General features: G+C 36.4%; 1 protein-coding gene across 1 annotated transcript; it reads left to right on the top strand.

Moving 5' to 3' along the window:
* The first annotated feature begins 15,882 nt into the window (after positions 1 to 15,882).
* LOC136126833 (olfactory receptor 4P4-like) lies at positions 15,883 to 16,815 on the top strand. Its single transcript, XM_065882301.1, is given in 1 exon segment — positions 15,883 to 16,815. A coding segment is annotated over 1 exon segment (933 nt).
* Positions 16,816 to 19,492: the final 2,677 nt, after the last annotated feature.

The following is a 19,492-nucleotide window of genomic DNA, read 5'->3' as shown; positions in this document are numbered from 1 at the left end:
ATGCTTGTCAGACCCCTGAGAATGTATTGGGGCTCAGTTCTCTGAGTCTTCAGTCCGGATTTGTTAATCAGAGCCCACTTCTTTCTGAAGGACGTGGGAGGCATCCTGGCCAGGAGAAGATGCAATTCCAATAATTCTGGAATGTCATGACACATCCAATTGCCACACAGAGACTCATCTACCAAGAAAGGAAGAGGGAATACAGGATTGATCTGGATTTGCTTTAGACTAGATGTTTATAAGATTCTCAGTGTCCTGAAGAGTTGAGCAGCCTTGCCTCTAGATGATGCTATGGGTTGAATTATGTTCCCCCTCAGACTTCATGTGTTGAAGTCCTAACCCCCAGTACATCAGAATGTGACCTTATTTGGAGATAAGGTGTTCAAAGAGACTTTAATCAAATTAAAATGAGGTCATTAAGGTGGGTCCTAATTCAATATGATTGGTGTTCTTATAAAAAGGGGAGATTTGGAGACAGACCCATACACAGAGAAAACACCATGTGAACATGAGGCCAGCCATATTTGAGGCAAGGAGAGAAGCCTGGGACAGATCTTTCTCTCACAACTTAGAAGGAACCAATCCTGCCAACATCTTGATTTCAGACTCTAGCCTCCAGAACTGTGAGACAATAAATTTCTGTTGTTTAAGCTACTCAGTTTATGATAGTTGTTACAGCAACCCTATCAAACGAATACAGTTAGGAATATATTGGCTCTTTGATGGCCATTGGTAGTATCCTGATGGGGTGAAATGGTCAGGGAAAGGTGATGCATAGGTACAACCAGACATTCTTGAAAAAGAAGTGGATCACACCTGGAATTCACTTCCACTCTTTGGGTAAACATAAGCTGGGGTTCCAGAAAGTGTTTACAAGTTTCACTTCCCTTAGGCGAGGGAGAAAGCTGACTCATATTATGGTAGTAAATAATGACAATAATGCGTGTTTTCAAGGACCAGGAATTCACCAAAATAAGTAGATTCTGTGAAACAGCCAGCCTGAATCATCGGATACTTTTAAAAGAAATAAAGACATTTAGCACCCACAATAACTGGAGCAGGGTAGATAGCATGCTTCCTAGTAGAATCCGTTAAATCACTTGTGTTTTTTTTTTTTTTACATCTTTACTGGAGTATAATTGCTTTACAATGATGTGTTAGTTTCTGCTGAATAACAAAGTGAATCAGCTATACATATAAATATATCCCCATATATCCTCCCTCTTGCATCTCCCTCTCACCCCTCTAGGAAATCACAAAGCACCGAGCTGATCTCCGAGTGCTATGTGGCTGCTTCCCACTAGCTATCTATTTTACATTTGGTAGTATATATATATATGTCCCTGCCAATCTCTCAATTAGTCCCAGTTTACCCTTCCCGCTCCCTGTGTCCTCAAGTCCATTCTCTACGTCTGTGTCTTTATTCCTGTCCTGCCCCTAGGTTCTTCAGAACCTTTGGGGGTTTTTTTAGATTCCATATATATGTGTCAGCATACGGTATTTGTTTTTCGCTTTCTTACTTACTTCACTCTGTATAACAGACTCTAGGTCCAACCACCTCACTACAAATAACTCAATTTCCTATCTTTTTATGGTTGAGTAATATTCCATTGTATATATGTGCCACATCTTCTTTATCCATTCATCTGTCAATGGACATTTAGGTTGCTTCCATGTCCTGGTTATTGTAAATAGTGCTGCAATAAACATTGTGGTACCTGACTCTTTTTGAATTATAGTTTTCTCAGGGTATATGCCCAGTAGTGGGATTGCTGGGTCATATGGTAGTTCTACTTGTAGATTTTTAAGGAACCTCCATACTGTTCTCCATAGTGGTTGTATCAATTTACATTCTCACCAACAGTGCAAGAGGGTTCCCTTTTCTCCACACCCTCTCCAGCATTTATTGTTTCTAGATTTTTTTGATGATGGCCATTCTGACTGGTGTGAGGTGATACCTCATTGTAGTTTTGATTTGCATTTCTCTAATGATTAGTGATGTTGAGCATCTTTTCATGTGTTTGTTGGCAATCTGTATATCTTCTATGGAGAAATGTCTATTTAGGTGTTCTGCCCGTTTTTGGATTGGGTTGTTTGTTTTTTTGTTATTGAGCTGCATGAGCTGCTTGTAAATTTTGGAGATTAATCCTTTGTCAGTTGCTTCATTTGCAAATATTTTCTCCCATTCTGAGGGTTGTCTTTTGGTCTTGTTTATGGTTCCCTTTGCTGTGCAAAAGATTTGAAGTTTCATTAGGTCCCATTTGTTTATTTTTGTTTTTATTTCCATTTCTCTAGGAGGTGGGTCAAAAAGGATCTTGCTGTGATTTATGTCATAGAGTGTTCTGCCTATGTTTTCCTCTAAGAGTTTGATAGTTTCTGGCCTTACATTTAGGTCTTTAATCCATTTTGAGCTTATTTTTGTGTATGGTATTAGGGAGTGATCTAATCTCATACTTTTACATGTACCTGTCCAGTTTTCCCAGCACCACTTATTGAAGAGGCTGTCCTTTCTCCACTGTACATTCCTGCCTCCTTTATCAAAGATAAGGTGACCATATATGCGTGGGTTTATCTCTGGGCTTTCTATCCTGTTCCATTGATCTATATTTCTGTTTTTGTGCCAGTACCATATTGTCTTATTACTGTAGCTTTGTAGTATAGTCTGAAGTCAGGGCGCCTGATTCCTCCAGCTCCATTTTTCATTTTCAAGATTGTTTTGGCTATTTGGGCTCTTTTGTGTTTCCGTACATGGGTTCGTGCCACAGTGTGGGAAGATCCCACATGCCACGGAGCGGCTGGGCCCGTGAGTCATGGCCACTGGTCCTGCACGTCCGGAGCCTGTGCTCCGCAACGGGAGAGGCCACAACAGTGTGAGGCCCGCGTACCGCAGAAAAAAAAAGAAAAAAAAAGACAGTAGGCCACATTTGGTTTGCAGGTCACAGTTTGTCAACCCATGCAGTAGAATGTATTTCTTGATTGTTCAAGGTCCAAAAATATCTCTAGAGCAGTAGGCAGGTGTCCTCTGAATGGTGGTGCAGGGACCTAGCCTTCTTCCAAATTGTGGCTTATAATAATGTGATTATTCTCATGTAATTATAACGTAGTGGGAGAAATAATAATTTGCTTTAAGAGATACTGCACTTTTCTGCATTGTCACTGTGCATAACATTTTTTGTTTTGTTTATTTATTTTTCTTTAAGCTTTTGTCAAGTGTATTAAGGGTGCTCTTCACATGTTGAGATACTTGAATAACAACCAAGATATTTCCTGGTTAACAAAATCACAATAGGATTTTGAACTTGGAGTTGAACTATAATGTTAAGTTAGAATTGAAGGGATAAGAAAGAAAACCAAAAGACATTTTAAGCAGAGAAGACATTCTGAGCCAAGGTAAGAATTTGAATGTTCAAGTTTTTATCAGTTAGAAGTAGAGTTTATGCAGGTACCGGTACAGGATAAGATCGGAGGACAAGAGGATCCAAACTGTGTAAAGAATGCAATTAGGTTTAGTGCTGGTTGTTGACCTTGTAATAGAGCTCCATGACAACAGGACAAGTATGTAATAATAAAGAGGTTATGGTTGTAAAAAGTTGTAGACGTTAAGAATGAAATTGATTCAGTTTTAATATTATACTCATGGCATTCAATTAGGTTCCATTAGTAGTTGATGTAAACAGAAAGAAGTAACTTCCATTTTCATTTTAGTTCAGAAGTGAGCATTATGTTCTTGACAGCATCTCACTGCAGGTAAATCAATGGTTCCCAGTAACTATTAATAATTGTATAGGCACCTGCAATGTGAAGTAATTAACAGTGAGATGTATATATGGGAACTAGAGCATCTAATAAACCAATCAAGGACGTGAAGATTTCTGGAATACAGAAGAAAAACAAAAGGAGACCCTTACCAGTGTTTTCAAATATCTAAAGGCTAAAATGTGAAAGAAACACTGGCCTCTTTTCTGTGTCTTCAAGAGAGAAATTTAACTTTAAATGAATTAATTTACAAACCACAGGAAAACCAGTTTCAGAACAACAACAACCAAAAAGGACTTTCTCTCCAGAGTGTCCAGAAACAGAATAGTATGAATGACTCAGAGTCTCTGGGTTGTTTAGTTTCACTAAAAGGATGTAAGAAGGGGCCATAGAGATATAAACTTTAATGTAAATGAAGGGAAGGGGGTGGCTCTTCAGGAAGAATGCAGACAAAAAATAAAACTTCACAATGTCTCTCTGCATTTCCCATATTCTGTGTCTAATTGTTACATTTGTCTAAAGCTTTCACTAGATCACTTTATGTTTGGTGCTCTCAAAATACTCTATTGTTTTAAAATTATATGTACAATTCTCAAAACCCATAATTTATACATATCTAACATGTTGGTTTAACTGCCCATCTAATAAAATACCTATTACAGTAATTAAATAGTATACTCTAACCATCTTAACGAATAAGGATTCAGTTCAATGCAAGCTTTATGAATCCTTGCCTATAATTGAGGAGACCATTCCTGTAAGCACATGTAAATACAGCATACTTTAAAAAAATAAGAAATTCAATTCAAAATAGCCTCTCAAATCCAGTATTATGCATAAATACATAGTTATAGATAGATACGGGTATTTAGATATAGACACTTCTGAGAATGGAAAGTATGAAGTGTAGCCCATGATTAGGACTCTGGTTTCTAGGATAACTCAGTGTGATTACAGGCAATTTTCTTTGATCTAATCTGGGTCTCCAGTCTGACACATATTTCAGAAGAGATTAAAGAGCTAAGGTAAATATGATAATGAGTCTCTTAAATCTAAGTCCAGTATTATTTCCTATTACGCAAGAAGCAATTTCTTTCTTCTTTTTTCCTTAAGTTTATCCTAGCTTGACATAATGAGAAAGAAATGTTGGTTTTCCCCCAACATTCCCAGTCTGACTCTTTATTGTCTATTTTTGATCTCATTCTCAGCAAAAGTACATAGTAATTGGTAGAATTTTTTTCACAGGGTCTAGTAGTATAAAATCCCCCTGCAAATGTAGCAGAGTATGAACTTGTCTTTCCCTTACAAGTGATAAAATAGAATATCCACTAGATGGCAGGGTGATACCATAATTTAAATCAAGGCACGAATAATTAATTGCTTTAGAGAGAGTAACAGAAACAAACAGAAAACAAGATGTTCATGGTTTAAATACAACCTTGAAAATGTTTTCTTCTGTAAAGGAAAAACGTTACCTGTCATATCAACAAACAAAGGATGCTGAGGCCATCAAGCCATCAGCCACTACGGGCACCCCTACCTCCCACCGGGGACAGGGGAGCTCTGAAGGAACTCAGGCTGGAGACAAACGTTGCACCCTGAGGGGACTCAGGATGGAAAAGTACAGGATACTGGCTCCAGTTAAGGCGCATATCAAAGGAATGATTTCAAGGAGCCCAGACTCTTGCGTCTTCCCATACACAGAAAAGCGCTAAATTCATTAACTTGAGCTATCTGGTTTTCTATAATTAATGGTAATCTTCTGATGCTCCAACTACCTGGTTTTTGTTGCAAAATGCATATATATCCTGGCTTCTCCTTGCCTCTTCAGAGCAGTCTCTTAGAACTATCTGACAGGCTGTCTTCGAGGTTGAAGTCCATAGAATAAAAAATAATTCTCAACTTTTAGGTTGTGCTTTTTTTTTTTTTTTTAGTTAACAATTTCATCTCTCAGGAATAAGGAAACACATGCTCAAAGATGGGAAATCCCTCGACCACATTCAAGCATCAACTCACCTGTGATTTTTATCTTTGTTTTTCCAATTTTCAGTTCTGAACTAGGAGTGATGTGTTGGCTTTCGGTCACTTATACAATCACACAGTTCGAGTAATAAATAGTATTAGCAGTTCATTTCAATTCATTTTATAATAAGTAAAAACACAAATAAAAAGGTGATTAATAACACGTACAGATATTAGTATAATTATTAAAATCCTTACAGAAATGCAAACCTTCCTAAAAGTAAAGAGCAAACAAAATGGTGAAAAGATATTTATCTATTAATACACACACACATATATACATATGTATGAATGTATATGATGTAAAATATCATGTATATGACATAAAATATTACAGAACTGAACCAGAACATATTGATTATATTCATAGATTTAATGACAAAGTTAAACCCAACACTATCCTATATACATGAGAAACTCATAAACAAAGAGATTCAGTAAAATTAAAACTAAAGAATGAGTTAGCAATTCCTAAATTAATTTCATTTTCGTGAACAGAAACTATTCTGAATGATTTGAGTCCTTTGAATTTGCTGTGGCTTGCTTTATGATCCAGCAAATAATCAAATGTGGTATATTTCTAATGTGCAGTGAAAAACACATGTATGCTACGTTTGTTGGTAGTCATATTCTATCAACATTAACTAGGTCAAATATGTTAATTATGTCATTTAAAACTTCTACAACCTTAGACATTGTATTGCTTGTTTACTCATCAATTGAAAACATAGGTTACATACAGTCTCCTATGATGATACAGGACTTGTCTATTTCTTTTGTATCTCTGGAATTTTTCCTTACGTATTCTGAAGATCCAAATGTGCATTGACATTTGAATTGTAACCTCTTCTTAGAAGGTGAACAGGTATGTCATTATGAAATTATCTTCAGTAATTTTATTTGATTTTAAACCTATAATGTCTCATATTGTGATGCACAGGCTTTCATTAGAAAGACTTTGCTTTGTAATATATTTTTATTTTTACAATGTCTAAAGTAGATGAGCACATGCCTAACTTACTACTGAGAAATTTTACCCAGGTCTATACCTCACAGAAACATTTATTTATGTTCACCAAAATATAACAAGAGTCTTCAAAATGCCGCTATTCATAATTTTTACTGAAAAGTAAAAAAATAAATAAACAAAACCAAAAAGAAACTTAGAAAACCATCAATATTTTATGTATAAAATTTGGGGTATATTGATACAGTGAAACTATACAGCAAAGAAATTTGCAAGCAACAAGATGAATAAATGTTATACATATGATGATCAAAAGAAGCCAGATACCAAAAAAATGTTATGTACAGTTTTATTTATATAAAGTTACAAACAGGTAAAACATTAGTATTACAAGTTTAAATAGTGTCAACAAAAAATTAATCAGTGGATCTAAGAATTAGAAAATTTTATGTGAGCCAAATTTGAGGATTATAACCCAGGAAGAGCATCTCAGAAAGCTCTGAGAACTGTTCCACCAGTTAGAAATCAAGGCACAGTTATGTAAGTTTTTAAAGACAGATTGCTGTACATCAGATAATGTATTATTGACAGTTTACGTAATCTAGATCTAAGCGTCATCATGGTGGGTCATGTGACCCCTTACAAGCTCAAGAAAGAATGCTGTCTTTTAAGGAGTTGTTTTGCTGATGCTGGGAGAACCTTTCTCTTTATGGTTGAGCATGTATTCCTGCTGATAGGGGGAGGTTTAATCGATGCATAATGTAGATACACAATGCACAGTGGGGAAGAGAGAAGGCCAAAGGCCAGAGAAGGATTTTCTTATGTTTAAATTTTTCTTGTCTTGCCATAAGATATGAACTTCATTTCATAATAGTAATCTCTTGGTCTCCAAGCTCATTAAAAGGTGTGCTTACTTTGTGAAAACTTGTGGTGCTGTTCATGCACTTTCCCGTATGCATATTAAAACATATATATAGTTTGCATATTAAAACATATATACATATATGTAAAGATACATATATACCTTTATCATATATATGCCAAAATCATGACGTGTTATAAAGGAGAATGAAGACCATAGAACTTTAAATGTATTAAAAGAAACAAATACTATATTACAAAAAAACAGGAATCCATAATGAAGTTATAACAGTTATTAATATGCATATATCCAATGACAAAGCAACAATATCCATAAACCATATACTATAGGAGATGAGAGGAGAAAAAACAAACACTCTCAATTCAAAGTAAAAAGCAACAACAACAAACATTTAGTAATTAAAGCTGTAATCCCAAATATCACAATCGCATGTATCCCAGAATCCTAGTAGTAAGGAATAGAATTTGTTTCAATTGTTCCTAAGCAGTTTTAAAAATTGACTATACATATATATTTTTTTTTTTTTTTTTTTTACGCGGGCCTTTCACTGTTGTGGCCTCTCCCGTTGCGGAGCACAGGGTCCGGACGCTCAGGCCCAGCGGCCATGGCTCACGGGCCCAGCCGCTCCACGGCATGTGGGATCTTCCCAGACCGGGGCCCGAACCCGTGCCCCCTGCATCGGCAGGCAGACTCTCAACCACTGCGCCACCAGGGAAGCCCAAAAATTGACTATATTTTAACCCCTGAGTAAAACACAACAAATTTATCAATAATAAAAATAATAAAAATGTAAATATCATTTATTGGTCACTAATAAATATAAGTATAAATAAGGCAGTCCATTTAAAAATGTAAAAGCATGCCATTAAAATATTACAAAGGAATAATATAGCCCACAATAGCAGAATTACTATATGAGATATACTCTAGGTGATTGTCAAAATAAATTATATGGTATTGCATATTGATATCAATAAAATGAAAATAGATAAAACATTCCACTTGAAAGATCTAGAAAAAGACCTTTATATAGTGATAGCACCTAAAATTTAATCTTCCCACCCAACCTCCCTGAAACTTTTCAGACCAGGGAAATCAAATGACTAGCCCACACTTTTTGCATCACTGTGAAAAAGACAACCCCTTGAAGCGAAATTTGCCTGTAAGTAGATAAATATTCATCAGAAGGAAAAAGGACTATCTCTGGGCCTCAAATTACCATAATTCTATGTGTGTATAGTGAAGAAATCTGAAGAAACAGTTTAGAAAAGAGAAAAGAAATTGGAGATCTTATTAGTGGGACAACACAGGTAAAATCAATCATAAAGTTCCACTTACATAACCAATAATTGAAAACAGGTCAAAAGTCTGATAAGAAACAGCATTGGCTACAGTAAAAAGGCTAGTAATTGTATAAGATTTGAGGTGAAAACTTTGGGGAAAATTCTTTCTAAGAGAAAGGAGAAAAGGAAAAAGATGACAGTACCCTTTAGAGTTGTAAATTTAAAGAGAAAGAAGATAAGTAAATTATGTGAAGGATCTTCCAGAAACAAGATGAAACATACACACACACAAAGGATCATCAAGACCTCTCAGCAGCCACGCATTTTACGTATAGAGGGATTCATATATCGATATAGGTGTATGCACACATATATGTGTAAGTATGTGTGAGTATACATATGTGTGTATGTGTATACACACACACTTCATTTCACTATACTACAGAAGAAAACAACCTTAAGTAGAATTCTTGTAAGCCACCCAAACCCCACAACTTAGTCCCCTAAGTTATCAAAAAAATCTGTATCCATATAATTCTACTATAAGGGGAAAGGGGGAAAAACATAAAATGTGTCAAAACATTCCAAACAATGAAAATGTCCCCAAAATAATACCATGTGCACACAGACACACACACACAGCAGAAGAAAACTAGAATACTCTACATTGAACTAAATCTCCTTAAAAAACTCATTTGGAAATACTAAAAATATGTCATAAATATAAAATAAAACATGAATAGAAAAAAGAGATTATGCCAAAAAGAGTTGATTGGACTCAAGAAAGAAATCAAAGAAAAATCAAGATTTTTTGAGAAACCAAGATTAAATTACAAGATAAAAAAGGATGGGAGAAACAAATATTGTATGATTCTGTAACAGGGAAGAGCCAAATCTGACTCCATGTTGGATCTGTTTCTTTTACTTTAACCTTCGCTTTCTGCTGCTTCTGTTCACTAAAAGGATACTGTCTGTACACGATGGCCTGCCTCCGGGAACCCTGCCCCTCTGCCTGAATGTTAAACCGAAGTGCCTTTGCTCAGGGAAGCATCCTGACCCTGTCCACCTGTGGATGGCTGCAAGAAAGAAGAAATTAACACATCCCCTCCCCGAGGCTGGCCATTCCAGGGGATATTTGCAAAACTTATGGTCTTTTTACTTTACTTCCTCATCTCCTCCCCCTCTCTGTTCTATAAAAGAAACTGGCTTCCAAACCCTGATAAGATGGTTTTTCAGTGACTCTAGTCTGCCATCTTCTCCGTCTGCCAGCTTTCCGAATAAAGTCACTATTCCTTGCCTCGACACCTCGTCTCCTATTTATTGGCGTCTCCTATTTATTGGCCTGTCGTGCAACGGGCAGAACGAGCTTGAACTCGGTAACAATTCCACTTACATGAAATATAATAGGCAAATACATAGAGACAGAGTAGATTAAAGGATATCGGATATCAGTGGCAGAGGGAAAGGGGATGAGGAGTTATTACTTAATGGGTGCATAGTTTCTGTTTGGGGTGATGAAAATGTTTTGGAAATATAGAGTAGTGATGGTTGCACAACATTGTAAATGTAATTAAGGCCACTGAGTTATGCACCTAAAGTGCCATTTTTTTAAAATGTAAACACATTTGAGGAATGTTTTCTGTGGAGCTTGAATAAAATGCTGTCAGAGAAGAGAAAATACTGTCTCAGAACGTTACCAAGAAATAAGATAAACAAGTAATCACAAAAAGACTTGGTATTATCTTCCATTACAGGGATGAGGTATGTAAGGAGATTGTTTGGATGAATTGTTGACAGAAAAATCAATAGCCAAGGACATTGAGAGAGGAAGGACAACAGACTGTGGTAGCTTTTTATAGAGTTTTTATTAGACTATAGGAGATGTGTGCTGGGAGCTTCAGCGTCCTCCACAAACTGAATTGAGGCAACATTAATGTTTTCCTTTTACCTGCAACTCAGTTTTCTTCTCTATCTACTTCTCTTCTTTCTGAGGTGTGAGTGTTACAAACTTTCTTTCCAGGTCATTAGAGTTTTCTCATAATCGTCCCCATATTAAAACAGAAACTGATCGGTACTTGGTTTCAGAGGAAAAATATGACTTGATTGATATAATTATTTTTAGGTCTTTGAATAATATTAAAAAAAAGTTCAACTTCACTTTGGTGAAGTTATCCCAATGGGAATTTCCAAACTCACAGAGATACTGCCATAAATGTCTGCAAGTTACATATCTCCCAGGTAAAATTGTTTACAAATCAGACAGGAACCATGTGTTGTCTTTGTTTTCACTTTCACCGTAGAATATAATAAAAGTGCTATGTAAAAGAAATAAAGAATAGTTGCCAACATAAATGCTGAAGGTACCATTTTATTCTCTTAAATACTAAAATAAAACTGGGGAAAGACTCTTGAATTTGCTTAAGAAAAAACCTGCACACCTTACCTTAGAGAGCAGGTAAGTTCTATTTTCAGGATTCTTCAGAATTATTTGCACAGTGAGACTTATTACTACATATTCATTGAATTTACTGGTTAATTCTAAGTATGGTACAGTGAAACATTACATGTACCTTAGATTTAAGCCAAATATCTGGTGAGTTGGACATGAGTTTTCTTTAATCAACCCACAATTAATCACTGTCCTTAGGTCAATAAGAAATATATTTTTATAATTTATTATTAAAATATTAATTTAATGACCATTTCCCCCTTGGCTAATGTTTGTTAGAAAACTTTAACCATATTTTATATACAGTCAGCATTTGAAACTATCTACTTGGTAATATAGAGCATCTTTTGTGGCTACATATGTTTTATAGAATTCATATATGATAACTTACACTTTCTATGCCAATTGTATAAAATAATTAAAAACATGACAATGATAAATATTTTTCATAACTTGGGGAATGTTAAGGGGAAACAAAGCAGAAAGTTAGTGATTTATATTCAGTGAAGGATATAGAAAATCTGAAAAGGAAAAACTCAAGAAGTACAGAGTATGTTAAATCACTCTATTCCTACTTCCTATCAATTGTCTGAATGTGTCATATTTATAGTTTGAGTTTCTCATTCCTGTATTTAAACATCACTTATTCTATTACAATTCAACCAAAATTGAGCTATTTATTAAAATAGGAAGTTAATGAAGATGATCTAAATAATCCCTCAGAATGAGTGAAAGGGTGGAGAATAAAGCATGGTCAGGTTTAGTTCTGTACATCTTGGAGACCATCCAGGTTGGAGACCACCACGGTTTTAGGGAAAGTGACCGAGTTTTAACATAAAAGCCTGCTCTCAAGAGTCTAGTCTCCAAGTACACCAGGGGAGTAAGAAATGCGGGAAGGTTACAGGGATGGGTTTATGTGACCTCCAAATGATTTTTGCTAACAGAATACTAGTCAAAATTAGAAGAACCATTCTAAGTGGATCTTTCTGTGTCTCTATCATTCTGAAGTAAATTTGATTATAAACATCTCAAATACATGACAAAACAATTATAATGATAACGACATATAATTAAAATGAATTTCCATTTCATTCTATCAAATATTTAAATTACATTTATTCATTAATTTGGCAAATACATACTGAATACTTAAAACAATCAACGTATAAGGTGGGGATATAATGAGGAAAGGAATAGAATTAATAATTTAATTCTTGATGAGACAAAGTGCCATCTGATTGATTAAATTATGAATGCATTATCTAATTCATTGACTCTTTCATAATTCATCATTTCATTATCCAGTCACAATCTTACTATGGGAGAACTCGGTAACTATCTCACTAAATGAGAATTTCAGTAAAGCCTACCTTGGTAATTTTAGTCTTTCTCCCACCTAGCACAATTTCTGGCACATAGTAATTAATAATTTAGAACTTTCCTCACATCAACAGGAGATGAGTTTTATTTTCCTTTCTTTAAAGATTAAACAAGTGAGGTGGCTTAGAAAGTTCACATAATCTGTCCCAGAGTCAGGCATCCACTATTCTACATAGATTTGAATGGCATAAATTTTAATTTTTTTTTTTCATTATGTCCAGGTCAGGGAGAAAATGAGGCACTGGCCCTAACTCTCACCAAGATAAGATTTCCTTAGAGAGATAAGCTAAAGCATTTAACAGTATCTGGCAATAATTAGAAAAAAAATATGAAGCAAGGTAGATAGTTCTAAGAACCAAAAGACTTAGAATATTTGAGTATTCATTGCATGGTGGGCTATAGTGAAATCTACCTGGAAGTAGTAGGAGTTTAATACACTCTGATAGGATTGAACAAGGATTGATTGGAAACAAGTCCAGCTCCACTGCTGCAGGGAATCATTAGGAATTCCAGGAAAGGATATGTAAGTTTGAACTACAGATGCTGGAGATTTCTATATACCTGGACTGCATAAAGGGAATTTAAAATAGCAGGCTATAAACGATCCAAAGAAAGGGATAGCTCCAGGAGTTTCTGCTTCTTTCTGGGGAAAAGACCAACTTTGCTGTGATTCTGAGACTGGATCAGTTAATCTTAAGGGAGATAACAGAAACAATAACCCGAAGGTGAGTTGTAAATTTATTTTGACGTGTTTAGAAAATAAGTAGTTATCAACACCCAGCTGCTGACACCTCCTAATTTTTGTCAGAACCATGGACAGTTCAGGTCCAGAGGCGGTCCTTAAAGATCTAGTTTAACTCCCACAGCTTACTTATGGTTAAACTGAAGTATAAAAAAGGGATGCAGCATGTTATAAATCGAAGTTAGGAAATAGTACAACAAGATGAAGGAGACAATATTTGTTTCATTTTCCAAATAGTCCAGTATTTTAAAGAATATCTTCTAAGTTGATATTATTTATTTTTTAAAATATGAAAATATAAAATGATTCTTATAGATATATTAGTCATACTTTCTTATTTTCTATAGAAATAATTAAAAATAGGGAAAATACTCTCAAGTTATTCAGAAATATAGATTATAGTTTTTGAGTCATGCATTATATAGATTTTGTATTTTAAAAAGTAAATTAATTGATAGGTCTTTTTTCACATTTCCCCCTCTTTCTAATATACTAGACTGAGTGCATTTACACGATTACAATTTTTAAAAGAGTTTTGTGTTTTGTATGAAATATCCAAATATTGATAAACAAAATAATCTGCATTTTAAAATCCTTTGTTTATTTTCTTGACAATTCATAATCATTTCATTGATTTTCCACTTTCAGCCTGCAAACACACTTTTCTCAAAATGGCATTTACATTGTCTTTTTCAAATATGATTTGACCTGTTATCTGATAAAGAATCTCACAGAGGCAGGATTTTGGAAAACCTGTGAGGGAAAAAAAAGGCTGAGAAAAGTTAATTGATCAGTTCATGCAGGAAGTGTGAAATAAAGAATAAACTGTGGCTGAATATTTAATTTCCAGTGTTTCCCACCAAATCAGAAGAATATAATTTAAGGGAGGAGTTAGAGTAGAGCGCTGCATTCTTTTAAATGATTGGGAATAATTTTAAAAGCCTAAAATGTAATTGTTAGTTGAATGAGATGGCTTGTTTGACCACTACAAATATCCCCTCTTCATTATTCAGTATGAAGCATATCAAAATGTCATTTTGTGGTCATTGATGATAACTCTCATACACTAGATTGATTTATGTTTTATCCTCTTCAAAATCCTACTTTATGTATACAAAGTTGAATGGTAATTACACTGAAAGGAAAAAAAGGAGGGGAGTGTTACAGCTTTGAAAATAAATTGTGACTATATTGGCTCTGAAGTTAGGAGTAAACAAAATAAAATATTTTAAATACTAAGGTCCAGTGTTTTACATAGCTGAAGTAGAGAATTTATGGTGTGATTTAGTGGAATGATTGTCTCTCAGTAGTTCTCCCTTAGCCTATGATTCTTGAACTTCTACCAGTAGAAAGATTTTGATTATCCTAAGGTGTAATAGTTATTAACACATGATTAGAGCTGGTCTTACTTTACAGCAATGTGTGGAGGAGGAGAAGGTAGAAATAACAGGAATGAAAGTAAGAAAAGCCAGCCTGAAATACTAAGATGGATGATGTAGGGACAGAAAGGAGCATGCATTTTCAGGATGGCTGATTATTAAGACGAGTTGAAGAGTTTGTGTACATCAATTGGAAAGAAGCCAATTTATGCAAGTGAGTAAGCCATCGTATGAGACTAAAATTCAAGCAAAACTTTTTATTATCCTTGAATGCCTTGCTGAATGTCAAAGACAAATATTTTAAAAGTCTGAGATGATAAATGTTTTCAAAAATAGAGATCATTATACTTTGCTTGTTATCCTTTTGGTTGACTATAAAATATAATATTTTATTTGTAAATTAAGCATATTTGTAAATTAATTATATTTATAAATTAAGCACAAGAGAAATATAGCCGATTTTGGCCATGTGTATATGTCTCATGATTCCAAATTTGCTGGTTTTTTTCTATCTATCCCCTTTCCACCTAGGAGAGACGGCAGGAAATTTCTCACATATAATGTTATCTACATATTATACTTCATATATTTGCACTATTTGTATTTTCACTCGATATTTCATTTCTGTGTGTATTTTCTAATAATAAACAGTGAGAACAGGAAAGAGAGATCTGATTTTTTTTTCTACAGTACCATTTCTTGAATTCTACCAGGGCATAATATCCAGTTATGTTTGATAATACATGCCAATAGCATGGTTACGTAAATATACTGCATTCTACAACGTCAGCCTTCATCTCAGATACCTAAGATTTTAACCAGTAATTAACGTCTTCAAGAAAGGGAAAAAAAGAACTCCAGGAAAGACTTCCTAAATAAAAATCAAATCATTTTCTTCAACTTTTGGACCCTTTCCATTATGATCTGCCCCATGACGAGGAATGATATGCAACACTATATTTAAATATTTATAAGAATTGATAATTATCTAATTTCAGCTGGCTACAAACTGCTCTGAGTCATGGAAAATAATAATAACATCACGGAATTTATTCTCTTAGGACTTTCTCAGAAAAAGGAAATTGAAGTCGTCTGTTTTTTACTGTTCTTGCTTTGTTACATTGCAATTTTGATCGGAAAACTACTTGTCATGATTTCTATCACCTGCAGTCAACTTATTAACCAGCCTCTGTATTTCTTCCTGAGTTACCTCTCTCTCTCAGACCTTTGCTATGCCTCCACTGTGACCCCCAAGGTGATCACTGACTTGCTGGCAGTAAAGAAGACCATTTCCTACAATGGCTGCCTGACACAGCTCTTTACCATGCACTTCCTCGCGGGGATCGAGGTCTTCACCCTCACAGGGATGGCCTATGACCGCTATGTGGCCATCTGCAAGCCCCTGCATTACACTGTCATCGTGACCAGACAGAAGTGTGGTGCCATGATCGCTGCTTCCTGTGCTGGGGGATTCCTGCATTCCTTTGGTCAGTTTCTCCTGGTCATCTTTTTACCCTACTGTGGTCCCAATGAAATAGATCATTACTTCTGTGATGTGTATCCTTTGCTGAAACTGGCCTGCACTGACACCAGCAGAATCGGTCTCCTGGTCATTGCCAGTTCGGGCCTGATGAGCCTGGTGATTTTTGTGGTCTTGTTGATATCATACGCTATGATCTTATATACTGTCAGGTCCTACTCTGTAAAGAATCGCCGCAAAGCTCTCTCCACCTGCAGTTCCCACATCACTGTGGTGGCCCTCTTTTTTGCTCCTTTATTCTTTATTTATATTTGACCAGCAACTACTTTACCAGAAGACAAAGTGTTCACTCTTTTTTATACTATCATTGCTCCCATGCTCAACCCTCTAATCTACACACTGAGAAACATGGAGATGAAGAAAGCCATAAAGAAACTATGGTGCCATATTACAGGAAGAAAGGAAATGAACTGAAAGATATCCCTGATTTTCACCACTGAGCTTGTTGAATATAAGACTTCTCTACTCTGAAAACTTTAAAATGCATAATGTTTGTCTATGTATTTGTGTCTAGCAACATGTATAGGCTCGAATATGAGCGAAATTTACAATTCCGAGGATTTGTCCAGGCACTCTGCTATGTCTCTTCTAGCTTTATTATTTATATCTCTTTTGCCCCATTGATTGTGTGGCTGTGTAACCAGTTTGCATATTTAGCAGCAGACTATCAAAGCCACCATGCAATACAGATCAACACTGAGAGCCCATATAGCTCGTTCTTATATGTGACCGTATTCAAGGAAGCTAATTCCAGCCGCCAAACCATGATTTAAAAGATAATTCCAGGGCTTCCCTGGTGGCGCAGTGGTTGAGGGTCCGCCTGCCGATGCAGGGGACACGGGTTCGTGCCCCGGTCTGGGAAGATCCCACATGCCGCGGAGCGGCTGGGCCCGTGAGCCATGGCCGCTGAGCCTGCGCGTCCGGAGCCTGTCCTCCGCAACGGGAGAGGCCACAACAGTGAGAGGTCCGCGTAACGCATAAAAAAAAAAAAAAAAAAAAGATAATTCCAATCTTTCACTTGCATCACTTAGAGACTATTATAAAAGATCAAATTTATGACCTGCCACAATATTTCTTAAAAAATTCATCTTCTACTCTGATCATTTGTAGCCAGTGGCGACCTGGAACTTCTCACATGCCTCAGCCCCACGTCAAACTCTTTTCTTTTGTTCTAATGAGCTTTATCTATCAGCTCTGTTCATGTACAAGCGAACTGCAACTCTCTGATTCTAGCACCTTATAGTGTATTTGTTAAGGGCATGAGTTCTGGAGCCAGAATTGCTTACTAATTATGAGGAGTGGGACATATAGCCAACAAAGCCTCTATTAATGATAATAATAGCCCAACAGTCACAGTCTTGTGAGGATATGTGAAGGGCTGCAACACTGCCTGTCACAGAGTAAGCGCTCAATAAGCATGAGCTATTTTTATTGCCCAACCCCGTTATGCACCAGAAAAGTAACCATTCTGACAATAAGTTTCCTCCGGAGCAGTGGGAGTATAAGCATGGGAAAAAGTTAAGGAACACATATTAACATCAGGTTCCTGTTACCGGTGAAATTAAATTTTTCTTAGAGTGGGCAAGTAGAAAATATCAGTTAAAATCAATGGGTACATCTTTTGGGCACTGTACAAGTTAAAGGCAGCTTTTTCAGCAGGAATTGAAAGTCACCCAACATCAGAAATGGCTAGGAGCAAAATTAGGCCAGTGGACAATTGGTTGGGGAATGGGGAGAATCTCAGAGGTCTTTAAAAACTTCACTGACATAACATACTTGCATGAGAATGTTTTCAAATTGTATAGAAAGCCATACTAAATAAAAATGAGTTAGTGTTGGGCTTCCCTGGTGGCGCAGTGGTTGAGAGTCCGCCTGCCGACTCAGGGGACGCGGGCTCGTGCCCTGGTCCGGGAAGGTCCCACGTGCCGCAGAGCGGCTGGGGCCGTGAGCCATGGCCGCTGAGCCTGCGTGTCAAGAGCCTGTGCTCCGCAGCGGGAGAGGCCACAGTAAGGAGAGGCCCACGTACCGAAAAAAAAAAAAAAAAAGAGTTATTGTTGTTAAGGGTTCCTAAAATGGGTGCATAATATAAAGAGAAAAATAGCATAGTTGTGTTACCCAGTTTAAAATGCCCAGCAAATAAACCTGAAAATATTATGTGCTAGAAATTCTACAGAAGTATCCTAACATACTTCTGGTTGTTGTTGCTTTAAATCTAAGTCTTGACAGCTATCCCAAAACTCCTGAGTAGGGCTCACACAGTATACATGTCAGAGAATATATCAGAGCTGGAAAATGAAAGATCACTTTCTGGTGTGAAATAAGCAGGGTCTCTCATAAAAAGACCCACCAAGGGCTTCCCTGGTGGCGCAGTGGTTGAGAGTCCGCCTGCCGATGCAGGGGACGTGGGTTCGTGCCCCGGTCCGGGAAGATCCCGCGTGCCGTGGAGCGGCTGGGCCCGTGAGCCATGGCCGCTGGGCCTGCGCGTCCGGAGCCTGTGCTCCGCAACAGGAGAGGCCACAGCAGTGAGAGGCCCGCGTACCGTAAAAAAAAAAAAAAAAAAAAAAAAAGACCCACCAAGCCTCAAAGTTCCCCTCTGTTTCAGAAGCCCTATCCTCCAGCCAACCAGACTTGTATTACTGAAAAGTAAAACTTCAAAAATTAATACAAATGTTTCTGTTTTATTTTTATCCTTGGAATAAAAGTTTTGAATAGGGATAATTAAAGCACTTGGAGTTTGCAGCAACATGGATGGACTGAGAGATTATCATACTAAGTGATGTAAGTCAGAAAGAGAAAGACATATACCATATGCTATCACTTACTTGTGGAATCTTAAAAAAAATGATACAAAGGACTTATTTACAAAACATATATATGTATATTATATATATATACACATATACATATATGAACTGAGTCATGTGGCTGTGTAACAGGGAAGAGCTAAATTGGACTCCATGTTCAATCTGTTTCTTTGACTTTAAAACCTTTGCTTTTCATTGCTTTTGTTATTATAATCACACATAATGGCCTGCCTCAGGGAACCCTGCCCCTCTGCTTGAATGTTAAACTAAAATGCCTCTGTTCAGCT

The sequence above is a fragment of the Phocoena phocoena genome, chromosome 8 (assembly GCF_963924675.1).
Source record: "Phocoena phocoena chromosome 8, mPhoPho1.1, whole genome shotgun sequence".
Lineage (NCBI taxonomy): Eukaryota > Metazoa > Chordata > Mammalia > Artiodactyla > Phocoenidae > Phocoena > Phocoena phocoena.
The sequence above is the reverse complement of the archived record's forward strand: the minus strand, read 5'-3'. Positions and strand labels throughout refer to the sequence as shown.